The sequence below is a fragment of the Lacerta agilis genome, chromosome 1, assembly GCF_009819535.1.
Source record: "Lacerta agilis isolate rLacAgi1 chromosome 1, rLacAgi1.pri, whole genome shotgun sequence".
Taxonomy (NCBI): Eukaryota; Metazoa; Chordata; class Lepidosauria; order Squamata; family Lacertidae; genus Lacerta; species Lacerta agilis.
In genome coordinates this window covers 45,930,701-45,947,600 of record NC_046312.1, presented here as the reverse complement: position 1 = coordinate 45,947,600, position 16,900 = coordinate 45,930,701, and the positions used below count along the sequence as shown (strand labels likewise).

At 42.2% G+C, this 16,900-nt stretch overlaps 1 protein-coding gene across 2 annotated transcripts in view; it reads right to left on the bottom strand.

Moving 5' to 3' along the window:
- The window catches only part of LOC117045722 (alpha-actinin-1-like), a 40,681-nt gene that overhangs the window by 5,445 nt on the left and 18,336 nt on the right, over window positions 1-16,900 (bottom strand). For both annotated transcript variants that reach the window (XM_033147061.1, XM_033147071.1), the window contains exons 8-17: window positions 12,639-12,731; window positions 11,311-11,541; window positions 10,062-10,209; window positions 8,360-8,510; window positions 7,626-7,734; window positions 6,558-6,698; window positions 4,724-4,906; window positions 3,916-4,050; window positions 2,279-2,458; window positions 473-619 (exon numbers count right to left, since the gene is read on the bottom strand). In XM_033147061.1, the coding sequence (XP_033002952.1) occupies window positions 473-619; window positions 2,279-2,458; window positions 3,916-4,050; window positions 4,724-4,906; window positions 6,558-6,698; window positions 7,626-7,734; window positions 8,360-8,510; window positions 10,062-10,209; window positions 11,311-11,541; window positions 12,639-12,731 (1,518 nt within the window). The remainder of the gene's footprint in view (window positions 1-472; window positions 620-2,278; window positions 2,459-3,915; window positions 4,051-4,723; window positions 4,907-6,557; window positions 6,699-7,625; window positions 7,735-8,359; window positions 8,511-10,061; window positions 10,210-11,310; window positions 11,542-12,638; window positions 12,732-16,900) is intronic.

The following is a 16,900-nucleotide window of genomic DNA, read 5'->3' as shown; positions in this document are numbered from 1 at the left end:
GAACGTGAAGCACAGACAGTGTGGACTGAATAAGAGGTGTACTGGCAGTGATACCTGACCTGTGAGCTCACACATGTAGAATATTTGTACTGCAATGAGTTATCACTGTACATTTTCTAATGCATTGATAACATACAAGAGCTTTGCTAGGAAGTGGCATGTAATCAAATTAAACAAACAAACAAACAAACAACCCCACGACCATTAGCTACTCTCACGGAGGCTCATTAGGTTAATGTAGCCATTTCTATTAAATTTGAGAAGGGTTTGAGAATCAAGGAGATACGTTTGTGTTAGCATTTCCTTTGAGCCCCCAAACACTTTAATGTTAATGGATTCTGCCACATTTTTAAATTTTTTACTTGAGCTGTGGTTTCACAAGGAGAATCTGAGCCTTGGTTTCCATTCACTTCTATGGAGAAACTCTCTGAAGTTACAGGCACTACTAATCTCCACCATCCCAACCACTTACCCTGTCAAAGTGGTTGAAGGAGGCGCGGAATTCATTCATCTGCTCCTGGCTGATTCCTTTGGCATCCCGAGTCAGAATCTGGTTTTCCACTTCATTGGTAGTCCTAGCAATTGTTGTGAGGAGCTGCTCCCAGCCCACTCTGATGTGCTGGAGGAGAAAAAACGATTTCCCGCCTACATTTTAAGTTGAGAAGCAGCATCAAAATGCAGTAAAGAGATTGTAGACTTGGAAAATGTGCTGCTCAGTAGGAAGAGGAAGCACATGGTGATGCTGGTTGCAGATAATGGGAGTTGTAGTCCAAAACATCTGGAGGGCTCCAGGTTGGGGAAAGCTGACTTAGGTTTTCATTTAAATCAAGGGTAGGCCTAACCCAGCCCACTAGACCTCTCTATGCAATCCACAGCACTCCCTCAGCTTCTCCAGGTGTGCGCACATTGATGTGAACCATCAGAGAAGTGGGGAGAACATAATTTTCATCCACCGAGTGGTACTATGGGTGGAAGGTTTTCCCTCCACATGGGGATGAAAATTGCCTATTCCTCCTCAGCACTCCAGTCATCTGTTCCTCCTGATCAGGTATCATGGGTAAAGAGGTTTAAACTGCCTGGCACCCTGTGATGGAGAAGAAAACCACCATGTGTGCACTAGCCAAGGAGTTGTAGGGAATTTTCATCTCTATTGCCATGCACTGAAGGTTTAAACCTCCCCACCCAGCCGGCTGCAACGGGGATGAAATTGGACCCTCCATGCTCCTCAGATGGTCTGTGCCAATCAGCTGAGAAGTGAAAAAAGTGATTCTCGTTCCCATCCTGGCACTGCAGTGGGTATGGAAATATCCTCCTTCCTAGCTGATCTACATCGATGAGTTCAGGAGCTGGGGGTGGTGATGAGCTTTCCACTGGAGCAATGTAGCCCCTGGCCCCAGTTCCTACCCCACATTTAGACAATGCTGATAAGAAATTGCTTCTAACACAGAATACCTCTTTTGTTTGATTGATCGATTGATTTAAATTATATACAATCATACCTTGGGTTCCGGCCACTTCAGGTTGTGCGATTTCAGGTTGCGCACCGCGCCGAACCCAGAAGTACCCAGAACCCAGAAGAACGGGTTATTTCCAGGTTCTGGCGCTCACGCATGCACAGAAACGCTCAATTGTGACCCGTGCGTGCGCAGATGCGGTGCTGTGGGTTGTGAACGTGCCTCCCGCACGGATTACGTTCGCAACCTGAGCATCCACTGTACTGCCCTATACCTGGAGGTCTCAGGGCAGTTCACAGAAAAGATCACAATATTTAAAATATATTGTCATTATATCCACTTTAATAGGTAATTATTTCCAATTAAACAGCTGGCAAGCTCCAGCTACTGCCCACTCACACTTGCATGGACTCCTTCGACTTGTCTGCAGTGTTGTTCCTACACGTTTAAGGTTGCTGCCTCAAACCTGTAATCCCTTATGTGCCGGCCAGTCCACATTATGTGAGGACCTTATTCCTCACAGTCATAACATTCTATCTTGGCTGCAAACTATGGGCCTTAGGCAAAGGTGAATCCAGTGGGGTCCCAGACTGTGCTACTGAACGTTAAATCAGTCACCCTCTCTGATTTAATTTGCACAAGTTAAGGCTTTAGCTAGAAGTGTTGTATGTCAATATCTGTTCACATCCTCATGGCTAGTCAGTGCTGCTAGTTTAGCACCCTTTCCACCAACATCAGTTTAATCAAGAGCAGGGTTGGGTGGCTCAGAGTATTACTCCTTGCATGCCTGGGCTATACCAGGACAGACTTCCCCTGGCCTTTACCTCCATAGTGTAGTTGGTGTGCTTGTTGTCAAAGATGAGTGCCTCTTGAATCTGTTGGTGATCTCCCTCCAGCTGATCAATCTTTGGTTTGTAATTCACAATGCTCTTCTCGTATTGCCGCAGGTGATTGAGCTGGTCCTCCAGAGTCCCGTGCATCTCGATGGAGATGCGGCCAATCTCCTGCACGAGCCCAAAGGAAATGAGCAGATGAGTGACAAGTTTCAACATGTAAAGCATTTGTCTGCAACTGTTCCCTAAATGGACTAAAACATGCTTTAACCACAGGCCTTGACATCTCAAGGGGGAAAGAGCTTTGCTTGCAGGTTTTTCAGAGAACAGGTAAACAAAACTGAGTCGCTGGAATAATTCACTGCAGCTCTACCGAGTTAAATATTTAACACCAACTGAAGACCTGCCCAGCTGTGTTAAGGGCTTTCGGAAGATAAATTTGTTTCCTTTTTAGCACAGTTACAAAACTATCCAAATCCCTTGCTCAGTGTTGCTGGTGGAGGGGTGGGTTTAGATGGAGGTGTCCCTCCACTGGCTGGGGCCATTGCACAAATCTTCAATATGGCTAAAGCACAGGCTGTTGGGAAGCTATCATTGGTGGTATAAGGCTCTGAAATGAGGCATTAGAGGTGGGGTGGAGGCAGAGCCTGGGGGGGGGTGTAGGTAGGGATAGATCCATTCCAAAGAGGGGAGATGATCTGGCCCAGGAAGAAAACCTCAAAGTCACCCACTGTGCAAAGAAACGTGGCTCAAAAGGAACTCCGGAGAAGCCCAAAGTTAGGGCTTCATTTATTGGGTACGTATTACAGATCAGTTATACCTGAACCTAGCGGATCATTCTGGAGCTACACATTGTTTTAAAACCATGTGTACTATGGTTGTTAGCAGATGCCCCTGCATGTACCCAGACTGTAGGGAAGTTTAAAAACAACAACAGCCAAACAAATATGCACAGTTGCATGTACAATGTGGTGTGAAGCTTCAGTCAGTTGTGGTGTATGTGTTTTAAAACCAATCTGTAGCTAATTCATATGGAGCAAGTCTGGAACGTGCACATGCAGACGAAAAATACAAAGCACAAAGTATTCCTAAGGCACATCTCAGTTAATTTAGTACCTACTTAATTTAGCATTTTATTATGGAAAGACACCCTCAATAATTTCTTGTATAAGAATGGTTTTTAAATAAGAAGTAACCATTGGCCATTGAGTATCTTAAACAAAGAACATGTGTATTTATGAAGATTAGTAAGGAGAGAGGAAGAAAGGCCACTTTGCAGGTAAAGCTTAGCGCAGATATACTGGCCCAGGGGAGCGGGGGGGAGATTGCAGCCGCTTTGTTCTTCCCCAGTCCTTTAGCTCAGCACAGTGTTGCAGCTAAGCCAAGATCATGGTTACGCTCTCTCCTCCTCAACCACCGTCTGTAGCCAAGGTTTGCTCTGGAAACTAGCATGTTTGCAAAGTCCCCGTAAGTAAACCATGGTTTGGGTTTTCATGCTGTGCAAACCAGGCCAAAGAGAGTGGTGACTCCTCTCAGCACAAATCCTTTTCACTGAAAGGATGAGAAGACAATGCCCAACTAGGAGGCTCTTCAACAGAAAAATGGCGGTTTTAAGTATTAGTTTTTACCTCCATCTTGGTTTGGATCCAGGGCCCAATGACATTGGCCTGAGCCCCAAACTGCTTGCGAAGTCTCTCATTATGCTGCTGGCGTGCATGTTCTTCCATCAAAGCCTGGTCCCGCCTGGGAACTAGTTGTCTCACCTTCAGCAAATATGAAAAAAGCTTAGAAAAATTGAGCTTACTGCTGTTAAGCCTTAATAAACACGAAGCGTTCTGAAGTCAGAGAAGCCAAGTTATGTGCACTGTTAATCAAAAGGATAAATCCAGCCCTCTTCTGAACAAGTAGGTATTAAAATAAAAAAAATTCCATTTACACGGATTAATGTCCACAAAGAAAATTAACACCTCCATATCTATTACTGGTGAGACGTAACATCAGAAATGTCAGCAGATCAACCAAAAGTCAAGATGGAATATTTCTGTAAGTGCTCCAAATAAATTATTTCTACTTGGTGGGAGTGTTGGTGACTTAAGTCATCAGGCCGCTCAATAAATATATATTTCACAGGCGAAAATTATTTCCTACAGCACAAGAATAAAACTGAGTTCAGAATTGCCTTTTATAATCTGCACTGTGGATTACTTGCCTGCAAACCAAGAGTCAAGTGGTGCTTGCACAAAATATTATATTGCACATCTAAGAGAATTTCAACTAAGGCTGCAATCCTATGTACCCTTTGCTTGGGAGAAGGTTCATTGAATTCAGTGGGATTTACTCCCAAGTAAAAACGTCTGGGATTGAGCTGCTTGCCAGAATTCCAAAAGCAGGCTTCCAACCTTGAAGAATAATTGCCAAGCCTAGAAAGCAACTCACGTGGTCCCATTTGCCATTGATTTCCTGTGGGGTGATGGTGGTGTAGGGGTTGGTTCCTGCCATGTTGACATGGTAGGTCTGAACGATTTTTGACACTTCATTGTGGATTCCTAGAATGGCTTGTCGCTCCTTGTCTGCATCTGGCAAGGTAGCTTTGAACTGTTCATGGGCTGTGGTCAATCCCTGAGGAAACAGAAAACACAAAAAACAATTTTTAAAAAGAACAAGCCCATTCCCCATAATGGTGCGTTATAAAACACCAGCACAGGATGGAAGAATCTGTGTGTGCAACAGGACATTGGAATAATTTAAACAGTGCGCTGGATGTCAGTGAAAGATTCTCTTTTCCACAAATGAGAATTATAAAGGCAGGGGACTGCACTGGAGCAGCAGAAAATTAAATTGTGCAGCAAATAAAACTATCTACTGCATGACCACTGAAGGACATGCTGGAAAGATTTTAAGGCAAGAGTGCCAAAAGCACATTTCCTTTTTAGTATTTTTGGAGGCCATTTTCTTACATCAGTTAGGGGTTGGGCTCTAGCATTTCTGGGTTGCAGGCAGGGATGGGGGGAAAGCTCCCCTTTGGTAGTAGATGGTTTAGCATAGGAGAAGATCTATTCAGAAGCAAGCCCTGCTGAGTTCAACAGGGCTTCCTGTTACATATGTTGGTGTCAGACTGCAGGCTTAAGGCATTACTTACTTAAGAATACATGTTTTCCAAAGAGAAAGATGTCTAAACCCCAAGAGATGGCAAACTGTGGCTCTCAAGATGTTGTTGGACTACAACTCCCATCAAGCCTGACCACTGGCCATGTTGGCTGGGGCTGATGGGAGCTGGAGTCCCACAACCCCTGGAGGGCAAAGGTTCCCTACTCCTGCAGTATCTGATCTTCAAAGCCTATTATTTTATTACTTTTTAAAAATATTTATTAAATTTTATAAAAACAACAATCAACAAAAACAAACAAATATTACTTTTATTTTATTAACCCTGAAAAACTGTCTGCGGAAGCAGACAAATACCGGCTCCCTCGGCCTGTAAAGCCCAGAGTCATTTGCGACTGGACTTAATTGTCAGGGGTCCCTTTACCTTCACCTTTAAAGTTGTTGAAGGACGACAGGGCAGTTTCTCAATCCTTAGCATAGGGAATGGCTATGACTAACCAGAAGTGAGAAAAGCACTTTTTATGTGTTCAGGAGGCACTTTTTGCTGCACATTACTAAACATATGCCAGGTGTTGTTGTTGTTGTTTTTTTTTTTGCCATGCTGCAGAAAACAGAATAAGTTGTTGAGACCTGGAATTAACGTAGCCCTGATCACTGAATCAAAAGGGTTAGGTGAGTGTTTATTTTCGGAACAAGACACATACCATAATAGATATAGGCTTGGGAAATGGGACTATATGGGAAATTTTAATTTTTTTGTAATAATTTCCAGAGGCGTAGTTGTGCTATTGCAGCAAAAGTATCGAAGAATCATGTTGCACCTTAAAAACTAACACATTTATTATGGTCCGTGAAAGCTTATTGCCATAATACATTTGTTAGTTTTTAGCCATAAGACTCTTTGCTACTTTTGATTTTTGTGTTTCCTTTTCTCTTTTCCTCACTTCATTTGCTTCGGTTTGTATATCTAACAGGCAGAGGGAACCATCGAATCTTTCCCACCAATTTACAGGCAGTTGCTGTTACCTGCCTGAGCTGTTGAGAGAAGGTGATTTATTTCCATTGCTAGGGTTTGGCAAGAAACATTAGTATCAGCTGATATTTTGTACCCTATGAACAAGAGCCGAAGATGAATATGGCTTATCCAGTGAGAGAGGGTACATACCTGGATCTCCTCAATGGTATGGACTATGAAGGTGTCCTGAAGATCTTCCATGGCCCCCTCCATCCAGTTATTGAAAGGGGCAGCTCTTTTGGCATATTCTAGATACAGCTGGTCAATTGTCTCCAGCAATTTTTCTGTTCTCTAGGAAATCCACCCAGATAAAGAAGTTAGGCACCTTGAATTCCCCCCCCACACACACACACTCCCCCTGTCCTAATGACATTCCCTCTTTTGTTACTCCTCGCAGTCCTTTCTCCTAGTTTTCTTTTTTCTTTTTAAAGAAGAAGCTGTAATTTACGTATGTATTTATTTAATTTATATGCCACCATTCTTCCCAAAGCAATCCAAGCAAAAGACTTAACATTATTGGTGTCTAAAACAGTACACCTGCCCTTTCCCCACAGCCCACAGAACCAGTTAGGAAGCAGTTTCAAGTTACAGGTTTTTTTCTCCAAGCTTTTTTATTATTATCAAAGAATTGTTCGCAAAGCAGTTCCCAACCATCAAAACAACAGGAAAATTGATTTAAAAAATATCATTTGATTTATGATACAGCATTTAAAAGCAATGAATAAACCACTGTAAAACACCATAAAATCTAAAACTAGAACATCATAAAATCTAAAACTAGGCCTTCTTGGTAGTGGTGCCAGGCATAAAACAAATATATTGCATCCTCATGCAGAAAGCAACACTCACCATGGGAACAACAAGAAGGACCCCCTCTGCTAATGTCAAAACCTGGGCAGGTTGGATATTGGGAGTAGGCCTGGGCGATATATCAATATATCGCCCAGGACTGGTATGAGGAGCAGACTGCAATGTCAGCTTCACTCAGCAGTATATTGCTGGTGAAACCGCCACTGCTCCCGAGTCCCTCTGCTAGCAGTGTTCGTGGAAAGGAGTCAAGAGTTCCTTCCTCCATCGGGTGCTGGTAGCAGAGAGACTCGGGAGTGGCGGCAGTTTCACCAGCGATATATTGCTGAGGGAAAACGCCACCCCACTCTGCCCTCATACGACACAGAGGGAGAAACAAGCTGTATATGAAACATATGAAGAAATTTTTACCTCCAGGGCTTCTCGTCGTTTCTGGGTCAGGGCCCCAAGGTTATCCCACTGGTCACATATTTTCTGGCACCTGGCATTGACACTTGGGGAATCATAATAATCCAGCTCACTAGCAAAAAAAAGTTGAAAAAGTAGTTTACCAAACACATTGATAAAAGTTGGTATCTATTCATTTTTTATGTTAAAACTGAATAACCTGCTAATGCTGTTACAAAGATGAAGAATAGAGCCCTGGCTGGATCAGATCAAAGGCCCATCTAGTTCAGTATACTGATTCTAAAAGTGGTCTCCCACACTTGTCCCCCCACACACACCTTGACCTAGCAACTTGTCTTCAGAGGCCTCTGCACATGGATGACAACTCTTACAGGCTCAGGTAAAGCCCCTGTTTGAGCTTGCAGGCAAAATGAACATAGAGATGCAGGTATTTAAATATGCACCAATGAAATCTATGCACATCAGTTGTTTAAACTCCTATCGCATTTTGTTAGGTGTCATAATGAAGAGGTCCCTTTCTCCCCTCACCAACGTACACCCCTCTTTTTGTGCTGTAATCCTTGTCAAGGTTTTCTTTCAAATAAGGGTGTTTCCCTATAGTCTTGCGTCTAAAAAGAACTAGATTTGTCTTTGAGCTCAACAGGTTCCCCAGGCTTGCTGACTGTTGAAAAGGCCACTGTTTGGTTATGTGGTTATGTGTCAAAAGGTGAAGCCCATTCGCTAGGTGAAAGCCATACTTGAGTTCTTGAGCAATAGCAGCAATCTGTTCCACACGGTCCTGATGAGCAGCAAGATCACTTTCAAATGCCTCGTGCTTCTTTAACAGGGCCTTGATCTCTGAGAGGGTGGCAGTTTCATAATCCTTCTGCTGCAACATTGCTTCTTTACCTGAAGGGGGTGCCAAAACACAGGAAAAATGAGCAAAAGACCAACAAGGAAGGAGTTTCGAGGAAGTTTTGACAGGGCAGCATATTCTTTCCCCCTCTTTTCCTTCCTTCCTTTTAAGATAGTTTTATTAACTTCCAATATATAACAATTACAAAAAGGGGGGGGAGAGGAGAATTTCAACTTGCTCTCCTCCCCACTTGAGGAAGGATCAATCTAGTTAAATTTGCCCAAATCCAATCTGTGATTTTGGTAATTGCCATTCTTCAGGGTTCTTGCCAAAGTATTTTATAAAAGGGTGCCATATTTCAACAAAATAGTCTACATCATTTATATTAGTCTTTGTGTTCGTCCTCCATGAGAGGACCGGAGGGTGGCAACATGAGAACGGGCATTTTTTGTGGTAGCTCCCCACTTTTGCAATGCTCTCCCAAGGAAATTTTATAAATAGAAAGTAATAATACTTAATAATAATTTAATCAAGCCCAATCCTCAAGGTAACATGAATAAATTTTACCATTACCAGAGATTTGTTGCAGGCTGCCTTTATTTTGACCCATGGGGAAAGCCTTGGATTAAGAACAGGCAATTTGGGGACTGCATAAATTATCTGAGAATTGTAAGCTTCCATATTTTTGCAAGGATGTTCATTTAAAAAATATCTGTCTGCAATTGGGTGCTGTTTTAGGCATTTGGGCATTGATGTGCACCCTACAATTTAACACATACACAGAAAAGAAACACAGTATGTGCTAGTGGACACAAAATACAGCTGAGAATCTTAGTTTTAATTCTTTAAAAATAAAAACAAAAACAGATCCCTAATGACTAGAAAGACAGGCTTGAAACACCAAGTGAATCTTAGAAGCCTAGAGATCAGCCAAACAAGATTTCCAGGAGTCCCAATATCAGTAACCCACATGGGGAGCAGAAGTGGTTTGCCAGGTGGGTCAGAGGTGCTGTACTAGCTTCCTGGAAGATGGGTTGCTATTGCCTACCAGGAAGGAGAGGGCCAAGGTGGCAGGGAGGTTGATGCAGCGCAAACTCACTGACAGAAACACCAGGTTAGCACTGCTGGTGCATCTGCACCACACCTGCTTCCTGGCTGCCTCAGTCCTTTCCCTCTCCCTCCTCCTGGTAAGCGATAATGATTCCCCTGCAGGGAAGCTAACACAGTGGCTGTGCCACCACTCAGCAAGCTGCTTCTGGTGAGAAGTATTGCTCTTTGGCATAGGCAGATTCCCAGCTTGCAGGTTCTACCTCTCTCTCTCTCTCTCACACACACACACAAGCATTTCTGGTTTCTTTATTCATTGCTATTGAGAAACAACTAAAATTCAGTGCTGCCCAGAGATCTACTCATCATCAATTCTGCCTTCTACCTGCCCCAATAATAAAGTATGGAGAGCATGCTAATTTACTAATATAGATGAGAATTTAGGCTACCTTGGCACGGATCATCATTATAATTGATAATAATGACGATGCGTGAATTTATTGTTACACAGTGCACACAAAGCCCTGGCAATAGGACACATTTAGGATCTGTTTTACCGTCTGTCCAGGATTCATGAATGCAAGCTTTTTGCCGGAACTTCTCAGCCAGGTGATCCAGCCGTTCCAATCTTCGGATTTCGTTCAAAAGCCACTCCTCGTAGCCTTTCTCAGCCTGTTCTAGGCAACCCCATGCATTATTTATATCCTGTAGCGATCAAAGCAGAAGCACAAACACGGTCAACGGAGGATGGGAACGTCCTCAGATAGTTTCCCCAAGCTGGCTTGTGAATAGCCTGTGCTAACTGAAGGTCAGCATCACACCAGAAAGAGACGTGAAAAGGCAGTTCCAAGTGGACAAATAATTTGACAGAATGGCATCTGCTTGGCAGCATGATTACACTAGAGCACAATGGCATTTTAACAGAAAAACCATGCAAACCACTGGACTGTCCACAAGCAATTTAGAAAGCAAGTGTATATACAGAAGCCTGCTACTAATCCATTGAGGGCTAAGGCTCTGGAGCACCAGCAGTCCTGGGCATGGATGGGCTGCAGAGTATGGCAGACTGATAGGCAGACAGTTTCAGAAGCAGGGACAGTAGGAACTAGAGGCAAGGCTTAAGTTAACTAAACAACATCTGGGGAGAGCAGTTGACCTGGACAGTTGCTGCTGCACTGATCTGCCAACTACCAATGGCAGCAATGCCATTGGTAGGTCTGTTTTCTAGTCGCTACCTCCCTGTCCTCAGCTAAAAAGCCACCTCTCTGATACTAAGATGTGCAATCCTGCAAAAGTAGTGTACTTCCTACTGCCTCTGGGACCAGTGGTGAAAGATGTACGGAGTTGAATAAGTTTCGGGATCTGAGAATATCAGCAAGGAAATATGATCAGGAATAGGAGCAAGAAAGCGCAGCCTACTGGGACTCTTCTGCCTCTATCGAAACATGTCAATGACCAACTGAGATGATCAAGTGGAAGGATTTCCACTGCTTTCAGGGTCCTTGATGCCCTAATGTTTCTGTGTTGACGCAAGGGTGAGTGGATCCTGAGCAGCAGCAACATGTGACACCCTTAATAATCATTTTGCATCCATGTTCTATAGTGGTTGACTAGAAAAGAACATGCTGTCAACTTGCAAGAGCTATACCATTCACGAATGGTTATCTCTGTGGACCACAGACTGTGATGAGAAAGTCCATTTAATACCAGGATGGGATATCACTGGCCACTTGAAAGTGTCAGCAGCCATACAGCATGTACCTAGAAAACTTGTATTTTGCACAGAACTCGGCCAAACACACTCACCGATACCATTTTCCCTTCAGAAGGCATGAAGGCGGGCCTGTTGCTAAGTCGCAGCTTAGTCTGCAACGTATTGAAGTTGATTTCCAGTTGGCACTTTTCTTGGACTTTGGGAGGCTTGTGAAGGCGGCGGTAATCTCGGAAATCCTCCAGTTTCTGCTGCATGGCCTGCATGGTGTTCTCTGGAGCCCGATTCTCCAGCCAAGGTATGGTGCGGCGGATCCACTCCAGCAACTGAACAAAGGAAGCAAGTCAAAAAAGAAAGAGGGGTCACTGCTAAGATTAGAAACCCATCAGTGCTGACATTTAACAGGGACAAGGGTTTGACTTTTTTATTTTTTATTTTTGGTTATTTGTGGTTTTAGTCCTACGATCATCTTGCCTTTCATGATTGTAATTTTATTTGCCAGCAAGGTTCAGCAACTGGCAGAAATCTAGTTTAACAGACTTATATGTTTGTGTGTGTTTGAACACTTTGCATCTCTAGACTTTACACTTACAAGCATATTTAAGGACCTGAAACCTCAAGTAAGATAAGCACGCAATCCAGCTTTTAATTTTCAACAGGGCTAATGAGAATTTCTACATCATGCTTTTGAGTTTATTTCCACTGATTTTTGGTGAGGGACCAATTCTGAGGATATTCTTCCCGGGCTGCATATATTCCTAGTCCTTGTGGCATTTGAGTTCATTTTGTAGTGATATTACTACTACTGCTATTACTATTACTACAACTACATTTGGGGTGATTATAGGCTTCCTTTGGCCATTTCTGCAGCAGCATTGGACTTAATTTAACATTTTTGTTTTGCCCATGCCTGCTGCCACCACCTGTAGGCCACTATTCCATTCACATGCCAGGAGTAACTACAAACTATCAGTTAATGCGCTCTTTCCTATAGCCTATGTCATCCGTTTCTTTACCCTTTTAGTGTTTAGTTGCTTGGCTCCAGCATTATACAGTGCTATTTGGGTTTTGAAATAGATAGATGATAGACAGATAAAGATCGTTAAAGGAGCTTTACTTACATGATCTTGAAGGTCATACCAGAATGAATTTAACATGACTATAGACTCCTGCAACTGCATACTTAAAATATATATATTGCTTTGATAGCTGGGATCCAAAACTGAGAAATATATAGGTCCCATAGCAGTCATCCTCAATCTGTTGCCCTCCAGATGTTTTAGACCATAGTGCACATCCCTGACTGGGGTTGATGGGAGTTTATAATCCAAAGCATTTTGAGAACCAGGTTGCAGAAGGATGTTCTATGGAATATCTATCTTTCCATTTCCACTGTCAAGAAATTGAAATCAGGAATACCTACATCACTGGCCAACTTCTCATAGTCTTCCATTAACTGTTCATTCTCTTGATTAACTGCCAGCACCTTGCAGATACGATTGGCTGCTGTTTCCGCCTACCGAAATTTAGAAAGACAGAAAGAAAAATACATTGTTAACAAAGATGTTTCCTTTAGCTTCTTGATGCTTGCACAGTCCGCTCTGTGTCTAAGAGGTCCAAATTTATCTCCACACTATGAAGATTTTGAAGTGCTCCTGCTGTTATTTCTCTTCTGAGAGTTTTGATGTGAATGTACACTTGCAATGCCTAAGAGGTTTTTTACTCTCGACACTTGCCCATATCCATTTAGGTGCACATCCATATCTATGCACATCAATGTATGGTATGAGATAGAATGCATAAAGTGGAAAATTATTCTTGGAACAAGTAAGTGCCTATCCAAACCTTCTCCAAGACCATCCTATAAAACTAAATGAGGTAAAAATCTAACCCCATTTGTCTCGATGGATCAATGTTTTCCATTTTGCTTGTAGAATAACATTCTTCCACCTCAAATGATCAATGTTTTCCATTTTGCTTGTAGTTATTCTTCCACCTCTGTTTTGAGGTGCTACAAGGAATCACTTCTCACCAAAACTAACTTGCTCCTGAAGAAAGTGTGAAGCCACAGGTCTACTGTTGATATCTATTCCATACATATCCAAATGTTCAAAGCTATCAAAGTGCTCTCATATGAAACTGTAGCTCTGCTGTGATCGTCTCACAACCTCAGGTTTTGGAAGAAACATGAACTTCCCTTAATCTTACAAGAGTTCTCATTATTACATATACTGTACTAGATTTTTAAAAATAGAATAACTGATGTATATTTTTAGGAATTACCGCCAAAGGTTGTCTTGGGTTTGAGTAGTCTACAGACTCATCCCACCCTGCCAATTCAGCCTCAAAGTTACATGAGGGCAGAGGGCCTCAATGAAAGAGCAGACTGGAGTCAGCAGGAAGAGAAATGAAGCCTGAAGTACAAAGCTGTACAGTCCTAAGAGGCTACAAAACTGTCCCTTGTATCTTTCACTTGAACTGGGACACCAATGCAACAATATATACCCACTGAATTATTTTTCAGATCTTCAGAGGGTAGTAACATAATTTCATTTTTTTTTTAAAAAAAAAGCTGAGCCATTACTTGTTAAAAGTTTGAAACCCTTTTTTCTATTTTCCTTTTAGACTTCGCTGGAACTAGCAAAAACAAAAACAAAATCAACACTCCAGTTGATTTGGACAAAAACAGGGGAGGGAAACCTTTTTCATCCCAAGGGCTGTTTCTTCTTCTGGAGGCAACATGCCAGCAGTGACAGGGACATTCAAAACTAGGTAGAACAATTTTACCTTTGTACAGTAGACTTAGTTTCTACATCCACTTAACATCCTCCTCTCTGTCTTCCAGCCACGCCAACAAGTCATTATCAGAATCCAACACCATTTCTCAGTCAAGCAAGAACTCTCAAGGAGGTCATGAAGTAAGGCCAAAGAAGTGGTTTGGCCTTGGGAAAGAGGATGTGCTTGAGGAGGGGCGTGTGCCTTGAGGAGAATCCTTTATTTCACCCCCAGGTCTAAAGTTCCTCGCCCCTGGACAATGCTGGCTCTGGGCTTATGGGAGCTATAGTCTAAAACATTTTGAGAGCACCTGGTTAGAGAAGGCCCAACATATATGAGAAGCCATCTCATCCTACATGCCTCATCACAATCCCCCAAGAGGGATGAAACCATCTACCTGCCAACCAACCCAGGACATCTACAGCATGGAGACATTTCCTCCCCCCAAGCAGCTTCCTTGCTGAGTTCTTGTAGTGAAAGTCTTAGTATATTTCAAAATCATTCTAAGAATTCCTTTACTTTGTGAGAGAATTGAGCATTCTGAACATCTTGATATACCGGTAGCTATCTTGGGCAGATTTAGGGATGAAGCAGAATAAAAATATTTATAATAAATAAGTAAATAGCTTTTAAAAAACCCCACTAGGCTATCCCATCTGAAGACAGGGAGCTTCCATATCAAAACTGAGAGGACACCGAAGCAGTTTCCTACAATGCTGATGCTCACATTCAACACTAAGCTTTTGGCTCCAGAGAAGATAAACCAAAATGACAACATTTACCTTTTGTTTTGTTTTGTTTAGGGATGTGTGGTAATCAATTTTTGTATGGCAAGGCAAGCTGAATTCTGAAACATTATGAAAATTAACTGAACGTGCATTAACTTTACTTGCTCATTTTGCATATTCTTTTGTATTGACAAATCACAGAACTAGAAAGGGCACTGAAGCACCATTCTCTAGAAATCCTAAGATTTTGGGCTTGCACAGAATTCTGGAGCAGAAACAACCTGCTTTTTATCCACCATTGAAAGGACTATGCAAGCTTTCAAAACCAAACAGGCCTCTTTTAACAAATGGGGCACTTTTAGCCACTTCCGGTTGGCAGCACTTTAACATTCTCAATATAAATTGTTCTCTTCTGGTGCTGTAATTAAATGTATTATATTATACATGTGAATTGCAGAGGGGAAAGGTTGTATTATGCCACCACTATCTGACATCCCTAAAGTATTGATATTAAAGTACTGGTAAGTTCGCTCTACTAAGAATCTTGCTATTTTCCCTAAAAACTTGCAAGTACAGAGACTTCTAACTTATTTGGGTAACTTGTTCCACTGTCCAGTAACAAAAGGAGTATACTTTCATTAATGGGTCCAAGATGTATCTTGAGCAAATATATGCCCACAGTATTTTCCTACAGGTGACTAGACCGTTAATCCCAGATGCTACCCACAGAACAGGTAAGGCTAGATAGTGCCAATAATGCCTCGCCTCTTTGTCTCAACATTAAGAAATAACAGCATAGATATGGCTCCCTACCTCCCCTGGTGTCTAAATGAATGAGTGTAGGCTTAACATAGTAGGTATATAAAACAATGTGGACATTTGTCTTTTCATCACAGATTAATGATGGGATCCTGAAATGCTACCTATCAAACGGAAGCTTAATCAAAAGACTTGCCTATAATTATTTCCAGGAATCTCCTTTGACAGTGCATTAAAAACACATTATTTAAAACCATCTAGTAATAAAAACACTCATGCAGTTCAGTGTTATTAAAGTTAGAAGCAGTTAGGGTAGGGGGGGGGGAGAAAGCAAATGGACCAAAGCAAGTATATGTGTAGAAATACATAGACACACACACACACACAAAAATCATATGAAGGAAAAGCAGCCAGTCACATACACGTCATGGCAGGCTGGGGCCCCTGTACCTTTAAAGACTCAGTATAAGAGAATGAAAGAAGCAGAAAGTTGATCATGTGACCTCCCCTTCAGGGCTGGTAGCAGTAATGAGAAATCTGAATGAGAAATGGAGCGACATCACAGTAAGTCACCTTGTCAAGTAAGAGGGCAGAGCTTGAAAAGACACTCTGTGCTCCTGGGCCAAGGCCGAAATGCATGCTTGCTAATCACTCTGCAATAGCCCCAGATTTGGACTGCTACAAAGGGAAAGAGACCCTAACTCTTTCCTCCAGGTCATGAATTCATTGTTGGGCTGATTGGCTAGCTGACGGTGCATTCAATTTTTTTTAATTTTTAAAAAATAAAACTTTGGATTCTGCTAAACTCGAGATTATATATTGATCTTCCGACAACTATCCAGATGTTGTGCAACTGATGTTCTCATTTGTATCTTATCAGCCGTTTCAAGGCATCAGGCAATAGGCCCCACCACTGAACAAAGCTCTTGTGCCCCATTCTAGAACACTACAGCACTGAGATCCATAGTCCATGCTGTCTTCTAGATATATATTAAATCCAGAGCAGTGTTACGCAATTTCAGGGTAAAAACAAAACAAAACTGGAAACATGGCCTTTGAGCAAAGTTTGAATGCTCCCTGAAGAAACACTCATGTCCCAGATTTTCTATAAGCTTGTGCTGAAAGGGTAATTAGTGAATTAAATGTATTCTTTAAAAAATACATATTTCGAAGGTCTGCTGTCACTACGTATTTTAAAAACTACAAAATATGTCATTTAGTACTTTCAGAGAAGATGCTTTTAAATATTGGTGACATCTGATGTTGTCTGCCTGCTTAAGCAACAGAAATTTGCTTGTGGAGAAGAGAGGAAAGAGAAGCCCCATAGCACAAGTGGATATCTTTTCACACTATGTTGCATCTCATTCAGTCCCAAGGTGACAAGGGAGCAGGCCACAAAGAAGTCAGTTTTTCAGCAGCTAAC